The sequence below is a fragment of the Haplochromis burtoni genome, unplaced genomic scaffold, assembly GCF_018398535.1.
Source record: "Haplochromis burtoni strain Fernald_Lab_line unplaced genomic scaffold, NCSU_Asbu1 Contig_92, whole genome shotgun sequence".
NCBI classification, from domain to species: Eukaryota; Metazoa; Chordata; class Actinopteri; order Cichliformes; family Cichlidae; genus Haplochromis; species Haplochromis burtoni.
In genome coordinates this window covers 1,914,584-1,924,530 of record NW_024582453.1, presented here as the reverse complement: position 1 = coordinate 1,924,530, position 9,947 = coordinate 1,914,584, and the positions used below count along the sequence as shown (strand labels likewise).

Sequence of the window (9,947 nt, the reverse complement as noted above, 5' to 3'; positions counted from 1 at the left end):
ATGTTCTAGTGTGTTTTGTGTGATTGCTGTAGAATGTTTTCTTTCACACATGCAATTATTTTCTCGTATTATAAGAATTTTTTGGAAGCTGTATGAAAGAAAAACCCTGAAAAAAAGTGTAACAGACTCCAATAAGAGTGCACGACACCAGACTGAAACCAATTACACCTCCTCTAGCAGAGATTAAAAGGACGGATATCAAATCTTTCATAATGATGACGAGGCGGCTTATGTTTCCATGTAAAACACAGACTGCCTCTGTAACCAAACAGCATGACTCATGCACTTTGGGAGAGAGAGATAGTGTGACAGAATAGAGCTGCAGGCTGTCTTTAATATTGGATGTGTGGCTGAAGCGGCCTAATGGCTTAACACTAGCCTGTTTGGGACAAGAATAACCTCTTATCGGTGTGTGTGTGTGTGTGTGTGGGCTGGGCTTAGCGGTGGTGGTCTGCAGTGTGTTTGTGTGTATTTTCATGCATGTCCATCTAGTACTTTTAAGTTAATTAGGATTTGCATGTTGTTTACAATTAGACAAACACACAAAAAATGGACAAAATCTGGTCCGGATGAGATTATTATAATGACACCCCTCTTGGTTTTGCAGGCATCAAAACCAAGAGGGTTTGATGCCTATTGCATATTCTGTTTAAGCAAACAGAATATGGGCTCTACATTAAGAGCAGTATGTTTTTGGGACCTCTGGGTTGAAAGTTAAACACTTCTATCGCACACGTTTTATCCCCACAAAAGCACTTTAATATGCAACCTGCCTGAGTGCCGTGCAATGTGTGCCTCTGCATTATACACACACACTGACCCTGCTGAGAGCTCCCTGGGCTCCCGTGTTCAGATATCATTATCAGAGACAGACAGACAGAAAAGCAAAGCGACAGAGAGGATGAAAGATACGAGTAATGCTTTAATAGTGTTTGTTCTGCGCTGCACCCTCTCCTCTCTGTTTGTACATTGATAGAGCTCACATTCACTTAACCCATCGCTGATGACAACTTTTTTTTTAAACAATTTCTTTTTTTCTCTCCCTCTCTGTCTTTTGATTTGCTTATTTATGGTCTAATTGTTTTCTTGATCATTGGGGCTTTGTTTAAATATCCTTACCTTCTTATCCTTGCTACCGTGCACACATGCATGGCATCAGCTTCCAGTGATGTGCTTGCATTCACGATGGATCAGACCTGAAAACGAGCTGCTGCCATTCCTGCCTGTACAAATGTGTCAGGGTTCATGTGTGAAAGAGCAGAGAGACAGAAATTGACCTTGGTGAGGCAGTGTGTGTGTGTGTGTGTGTGTGTGTGTGGGTGTGTGTGTGAGATGGAGAGAGTGTTTGGTGATTGGGGGGTGGGGCGTTGGGTATGTGAGAAAAGGGGTGTTAGGAGAAGACTTTACCCTCTATGAGTCAAAGAAGGTTAGCTTAACGCATAAGGGAAAACAAGAAAAATGACGCGCTACCTTCTGGGGTAAGCAAGGCATCAAGTTATGAAATTATGCATGATAAGATTAAAACAGTTGTTTCTAAATTTTGAACTTCTTGATCAAAGCCTGATGGACTACAAACTGGAAATCAATAAATAAATTGGATAATATTTGTTGTTTGTAATTCTTTATAAATACAGTGGTACCGTTTAGCCTCCTCGTAGATACAATGGTGTGAAAACATTTTGCCCCCTGCGTGATTTCCTAATGAGGTCCCAGGACTCAATGGTACTCCAAAAGTCAGAAATGTGATGTCCATTTCAAGTTTACCAGGAACTGCTTCCTGAACTTCCACACAGAATAAGGTATAAGGTATAAAAACACTGCGTGTGTAAATATGAATATATGAAGTTGATGATTGTTAAGATAGAACATTTTAATCCATTTCGTGTTTTCTCCCAATTCAACGCTATGACTATATACAGAAAAGCTTGACATGGTGCAGGGACAAGCAGTAAGGCATAGAGGACACAGGTGTTTAATTCAACAATTGGGTTTTATTGACCCAAAAATATGAAAGATAATTAACAAATCCTAAATACTTAAACAGGCAGACCAATAAAAGAGGTCAGCTCAATAAACTAAATTCAAAATAACAACTAAAAAAACCTCAGACAAACAGACCTCCTGAAATGACACATGAGGAACTGGTTTAGCCAAACCAAATGACACACAAGGGGGACAATTAAACAAACTTCAACCACCCCCCAGCTAATCAAGCATGTGGTTTAGTCCAATGAGGTTGTCAGCAGATCCCCCAGCCCTTTGTCACACCTTTTGCCAACCAGGGAGGAGAAGCCAACCCCCAGGTAACTCAAACAAAGAAAGATGTATTCATTTAACATAAAACAGAACTTTGACGTTGCAGTGTTATTATGTGTGCGCGCCAACACTGGAAGGTGTGATGGAGAAAAGAATGAAAGTAGTGACTGCAAAGTAAAGTGAAGCAACTAGTGGTGAGGTGTGGAGCTTGCAAGCAGAGTATGCAAAATAAAAAATAAATGACTACACAAACAAAAAGTTTTCATCTAATTGCACAAATCTATTTTCCAGTATTTACTTATTTATCAGTATAGACTGTGTTATTGATATTAGCTTCCCTACTCTGAAGTTTAATGTGGCATTAACACAAAATATAATAGGCTGTACAACCCAGGGGGAATTGCCCAGATATTTTGAAAATTTAAGACTAGCATCATTTTTAAGCAACATTCATCATTATTCCAATACTCCTCTAGGACTCAGTGCTAGATTTCTTAGGTTTTTTAAGTCACGAGCGTTACACCCAGCACTCACAGGACTTATCTAAGTTTGTGTGGATTTTGATGTAGGTTTATAATCTAGATAACACCGTAGAAAATAATGCCTAATCAATTTGTCAGAATGTTGCCTTTTAGGTTTAAACTTGTCAAAGACTAAAAACACACAAAATCCAAAGCGTGGGTTTAACACTGGGACTATTTTGCATTCCTAAACTATGAGTAATTAATTAATTAATTAGTTTCATATTAAAAGTAGGTGTTCCAACATCTGAGGAAACGCAGCACGCTTCTGTTTTTCAAAGTAAAAAAGCTGTCACAGTTTACTCTTCCATATTGTTAATGCTACGATGTCGGCGTGTTGGTGATGTAAAAGTCTTCAACATCTTTTATATCCATATCTTGTTGCAATAACATAAATTGTGAACAATAATAATGTAATGCCTAAATGTAAAATGAGTGCTATTGGTCATGAATTTCAGAATATATTTTATGGTTTGTCATCTTTAAATATTATAACAAACTCTTGAAATGTTGTCTTAAACTCTCAGTTAGGCTTTGGCAACAGTTTTGTCTGCTGAATTGTCCTGTAGCAGGACTGAGTAGCTTCAGGTTTTTTGCGTAGCTGATTCTCTAATCTTCCTCCTCTGGAAGGCAAAGGTAAAAGCTATCCTACAACTATTTGTTGAAGTTTATGTCTCAACAGTGCAATGCCTTGATGCCAGGCTCTATTGGGATTCCTCGTCTCTTTCTTTTTATGTTTTTTCTTTATCAGATAAAACTCACAAATACGTCTCACTTGTCAGTGCATGCCTTCTTTTCTCTGTCTTTACCTGAAGACAACAGCTCAATTTAGCTTCTCTGTTATAATAGAACATAATCTTCCAAACTATCTTCTTCAGGCTATGTTGCCTCTTCTTCACTCTAACAGGGTCAGGAAGAGACAGATTTATTCCATAAATCCTGCTTGGTCTGTTCCTCACGTGTGCATGTAAATTTTAACGTTATGAGTTGAATGCTTTTGATTAAAAAAAAAACACAAATAAGGATTCAACTTTATTGTCATTACACATGTATAAATATGGGTAATGAAATACAGATTGCATCTCATCAGAAGTGCAAGAGCAGTAAGTGCAGTAGGAGCAGATAAGGAACAGATAAGGGTAGTATAAAAGGTGAGAATAGTTATGAACAGATTATATACAAGTAAGTTGAGTATACAGATGTTTATATTGGTATACAGACAGCAAATATACAGATGTGCTGCACATATACAGATGTATCGACGTGTGGTAAACAGATCTACAGAGTGCTATAAATATATCTACAGTAGTGGAGGCGTAGCGCTTTGAACAGACTATAATAGTGAACAGTGTACGTTGTATTACAGAGACTATTATGTCAGTGTCCTTTACTATAGCAGTAACAAGTATCAATCACTTTAAAATGTCACCATGAACTTGAGAAGTTCTCTGTGCAAGGTCACCGTAGTTTTGGTTGTGCTGTGGACCTCTAGCATGACCAAAGCATAATAGAACATATATCACGTAGTGGAAAAAATTAAAGAATTTAAAACATGCAGTGTAATTGGACACTAAAGTTTTAGTTGAGAAAAAAATAAAATGTTAAAATAAAGAAAAAGTTTGCATTCGTACGGAGTGAGGAGAATTGGTGCTTTCATTATTTATTAGCACCACACTTTATATTTGCATAAATTTAAAATGTGCATTAAGTTTATTTTGGTCTTTTAAATAAATAACTGAATTAATTTGTTCCCCCAAGCAGTACAGCATTGGACTAGAAGTCAGACAACATGGTTACAGAAGCAGCCACTCTGACTTGTTCAGCACAGGTGCACCCAGTGTTCATAATAATGGTACCACTCCAATTAGCTGTTTCAGTAGCTTGCCCTGGTACTGTTTGTGCTGGCTTATTGGAACACTCCATATAACGTAGCCATCATTAGCATTATTAGATGCACCTGTGCTCTTCTTGGTGTGACAAATGTGTCAAAATGTTTGCTGTGAGAAACAATTATTGTATGTTGTTGTGTCATTTTTAGACTTTCTTCTTTTCTAAAGTCAAAAAGCAAAATTATGCTAGAGAGACTTTGTAATATCATAATAACTCCTTGAAATAAAGTAGAGCTGAGGAATTTCTAATTTATACACACACACACACACACACACACACACACACACACACACACACACACACACACACACACACACACACACACACTCTTCATCTTATATGTGTTCACTTGGATTTGTTCCCATGGTTTTAGAGCTCATATGATATGACACACACATATCAGCAATATTCACGTGTCTCCTCAGCAGCTGCTTCATTGTTCAGGTGATTTCAAACTACAGTCATGATTCAGTTAATTCCAGCATCAAATGGATGAAAAGCACAACAGAATGAGTGCTGGTTTAGCTAATCTTCTATTTCAGTCTTACCCTCATTTACTTTGTATGTGGTAGGCACTGCAGTTTATGGGGGGAAAAGAAATAAAAAAATGTAAGAATTAAATATTGAAGTGATCTGAGCCCATATTTAAATCTAAATCAGTCTCAGTATTTTGAAATTGATATTTTGATTGATTTTTTATCATTTTTCATCAATAGAACATTTCATGAAGAAATTCATTCATCCAGCTCACAGTCACAACAATTTGCCTCTTTATATTGTAATGTAAAGACCTTACAATAATACAGAGAAAACTCCAACAACCAGACGAGCCCCTTTGAGCATGCACTTGGGGACAATGAAGGAAAAACTTTTAAGAAACCTCTGGCAGAACCGGGGCAGCCATCTGTTGATTGGTCCACACACGTCGTTTTCGTTGTTACTTTAACCCTAAATATACCGAATTTCTCAGAGGAACCCACCCAAGGGATTAATAAAGTTCTATCTTATCTTATCTTAAATACATTCAAAATGTTGTCATGTAGCCTATAGAAGAAAGAGTAGACTAGAAACAGCATTTCTTTTCACTGTTGCTCTCTATAGATGAGGCAGATAAATCTAAAAACACTATTTGACTATTTACCGTTGTTTGAATCGACCTGTGACCAACATGCTTTTGATGATGATGTCATGGGAAACATTTTGAAAATCTGGAAATGTTTGTATTTTTGTAAATGGCCTTGCTGATTTCAGTTCATTGTTGCGTGTGATTTTGATCAAAACACCAGTATTATTGATGAGAAACATGCTGGCCTGCAGGTTACTAACCAGTAACCCAAACCTCAGCACGGTGCTCACTCCCGCACAAAGTATGAACTTGTTCTGACGGCCTCTCTTTCTCACATTCCAAACAAATTAACACTCCTAGTGTCAAGTGTCATACAGCACACCAGGAGCAACATTTTTGCATAATTTGGTGTAAATTACTGTAAATTAGTATGATGCATTTAATTACTCTCCTCCCAAAATGTTGCACTTTGAAAATGCCCACCAATACATGTCTCGAGGGCAGCTGCAGAAATACCTGCGTGCACGCTTTTAGACACTGCAACGCTTTGATGAATCCCAGCAGTCTATTTCTAACCTCAAATTAGGATTTTGCACTTGTGCAGGCTGTTTGTAAAAACTACAGGCGTTTCTTATTTCCATACTCCATACTGTTTCCCACCTTGTCTTTCTCCATACTCCTGGTTGTGAACCAGAAATCAGTTTCAGTATGTCTGCTGTCCTCCACATGCATTTCAGGAACTGAGACGTCCTACATCGTGGCAGAGCACAGGACACAACACGTGACTTTGCAATTACACTGGGTGCTTGTTAGTGCCGGGTTTTAATGACAATGTTGCCTCCTGCACTGTCTCTTACTCTTTCTCTCTGTCCTGTTTCCCAAAGGTGCCAGTGGAGAACAGAGAGATGAAGACTTTATCTCTCCTCTTCCTCCTCCTCCTCGCCTCGGGAGCCTGTGACGACGTCAAGTACATCTCCAAGAGGAACTCAGGTAGGATGAAGAGCCTCGGTGTTTGTTGTCTTGTGGCGTACTCTGCTTTGTTGAAAACGAGCCTTTCTCTCTTGAACATTCTCAGGCTTTTTATTTTTGGAGCTTATTGTTGCTTTGTTTTTCTTGCTTTGTTTCACTGCCAGCACTCTACAGTCTTCTCGCGATAATGCTAACTCTTGTCTTTTGTCATTATACTCCACCTCACTCTTATTCTCCTTTTTGCTGTCAAATATAGGGTGTCTCTCAATGTTCCCCTGCAATCTGCTCTGCTCTCATCCTTTATGATGTATTGACATCTCTTAAGTTGATGCAACGGACACTCGCTCCCACAGCTTTTCCCCCTCATCCACAATCACCACCTCTGCCTTTCTTAGATAACACTCCTCTCCAAACTCTATCTCAAAGCTCAGAATGGCTGTCTCTCCATTTCTATCCCTCTCCTTTTTCTGCTGAGGGGGTGTAATGATCAGCCCGTCTGACTGCTGCTGTCATTGTTGCTGCTGCTGTGCTCATTTGTGTATCGGCAGGCCCGGTGATGACAGATCTGCTGATAGTCTTTTATTCATAATCGATTTGTTGTGTCACGCTAATCGTCTTGACAGAAGGAGCTTGATTGGGATATTGATGTATGGCATCAATAGTTTTGTGTGATACTATTCGGTGATCTTGGTACAGTGCTTTGCAGAAGCCTTGAGTAATGCCCCATTTCTTTATATTTTGCTCCCAAGGAGCCAGACTCTCTTATCATTTTTGATATGGAGCAAAAGTTCTCCAGGTTTTCTCAAAGTTTTTCTTAGACAGCATTTGTTACCATTTCTTGAGCTGAATATAAAAGAAAAATGCCTAAAACTTGGCATATCTCACTTTCCAGTGTGTTCCTAAAAACAATTTCAGGAAACTGGACACGTTGAGGACAAACAAGTGGCAGGTCTTAAAACTATCTAAAGCAAATGAACAGTATCTGAAAGTAAAGAAAAAAAAATCCAGCAAATACCTGACCACGATCCTGAAAGACATGCATCTGATCCTTCAACCGATCCATCTACTGTACACTAAAGCTTCATCAGACATGGCCTCAGTGGAAGAGTGGCTGCCAAATGCCATTTTTAAGGAAGGAAAACTGGGAGAAAACGCTGAGACATGTCCCATTACACAGGAACTGGACTGAAAATCAGTCCTAACAAGTTTGAACATTTTGGTTCAAATGATCATCAATATTTACAGATGAGCTCAGGAGACAGTCAAAACAGCGAGTGTCTGCAGGCATCTGTAAAATCATATCAGCTGGTGGTGTTTGAGATTTTGTCATAACTGAATGCAAAAAAGTAAGGTCAGATTTTGCATCCATAACATCTGGAAAGCATCAATGATCCCAAAGTAAAATCACACCTGGACTGAAAAACACACAGTTGAACATTATCAGTCATGGATTGGCCTCCCCAGAGCCGGACCTCAAATGTATTGATACTGTGCGGGATCATCTTGAACAGAACAACAACAGCCAAAGAAGAGCTTTGAACGTCTGGAGAAATAATCCTGAAGCAGCCTGAGAGAGAAGAAAGCGGCCTGAGAGAGTTCAGACTGTGCTGAAGAATAAAAGACTAACTAACTGTACAAACTCTGTTTTTGCCTTCCATACTATGTTTCTATTTATGTTTCCAAGTTTCCTAGTAACATATAAAGAAATGAGGAGTAACTCAAGACTTTTGCAGTATTGTATGTGTGACCTAGAGGTGAGCTGTTTAGCATTTTGATTCACTTTCATGTTGCCTTCATACTTGAATGGAGCATTTCACCTGCGGTGTTACACTCAGGGAATCTTTCATTATAAATATTACCTACAGCATCTGTAATTTTATTCTCACACGCTCCTGCCAGATCCTGAAAGTGATAAAAACACAGAAAATTACCCAGCGATTTTTAGCAAGCTCAGGTCATCTAATTATAACAATCCAGTTAGAATTGATTCCCCTTTAATATAATCCTGTCTCACTGTTTTGCTTGCTTATAAGTGAGCGTGTTGGTCCTGGTGCTTTAATCGAGGGGATACGAGGGCAAGCATAACAATACTTCAGAGATTCTTTGTAATTACACACACTCAGCATCTGAGAATTGCATTACAGCACTTCACCCAACCACTGTAAGAATAACACAATTGTGGTTTGTGTCTGCTTGCTATACTTGATGGAATATTGCAGGCAACACACTTCAATCATTTTCCTGGGAGACTTCATACCTGGTGGAGGACAGAACTGCATGGTGAAAGCATATGGTTTATGAGGTGCTGTTACACTACTATTATTACACACTGTGCATGCAACATTTACTTATATAAACAAAAAAAATCATATGACTATCAAATAGCTATTTTTGCCTTGGTTGCATAGTTTAACATAATTAAGCTGAAATGAAATCATGGGTAGAAAAATGCAGGACATGACAAAACTTGCAGGGAAACCCCAACCCCACCCTTACCCACTTTCTTCATCTGAAGTTGACTTTCTCTAAAAGGAGCTCAAAGGTCGAGGTCACCCACAGAACAGACCCTGCAGCTGGCAGCCAGTCACTGAGAGTTAACCTGAAAAGATGCTTGCCAAAATGCTTTCCGGCCCACCCTGAGATCCGCATAAAGTGCTTCTTCCTGGATACAATTTTATGGAATAAAAAAATAATCAAAAACTTTTTGACAACAGCAACAAAAGAAATATCACAGTTTCTCAACGTTTGCTTCTTCGTGAGAATCATACTTGGTGAAGATGTTTTTAAGACTAGTTAAATTGTTTTCTCTCCACGTCTGTCTTTGGCACGCTCGCCCCTCAGCCTGCTGACTGTGTGTGGGTAGGTGAGTTGGTGGGAGTCTTTGTTTGGTGTTTGCCATGTATGTGAGCGTGTGCGGGTGAATAGACCACTTCTTGACATACCAAACTGTGACTGTGTGTGTGCTGTATATATCCAGGTTCTAAGTGTATGTGTGTACAAACTCCCCGAGTGTGCTTCAGTGTATCCTCTCTGTATGTGTGCTCTACTTCTGTGCATGTGTGTGAGTGGGAGAGGTGTGCACAGAGCAATTATGTGATCAGAGCAGAGCCAAGCGGACATTTATGTGGGCGAGCGCTACAGTTGGCCAAAGATAGTCTGTTAGATTTTGTTTCTCTTTTGTTGTGTGTGTGTGTGTGTGTGTGTGTGTGTGTGTGTGTGTGTGTGTGTGTGTGTGTGTGTGTGTG

At 39.2% G+C, this 9,947-nt stretch overlaps 1 protein-coding gene across 1 annotated transcript in view; it reads left to right on the top strand.

Moving 5' to 3' along the window:
• The window catches only part of LOC102294795 (X-linked interleukin-1 receptor accessory protein-like 2), a 512,221-nt gene that overhangs the window by 67,487 nt on the left and 434,787 nt on the right, over nt 1–9,947 (top strand). The window contains exon 2 of the mRNA XM_042222726.1: nt 6,618–6,723. Coding sequence (XP_042078660.1) covers nt 6,639–6,723 — 85 coding nt within the window. The 5' untranslated portion in view covers nt 6,618–6,638. The remainder of the gene's footprint in view (nt 1–6,617; nt 6,724–9,947) is intronic.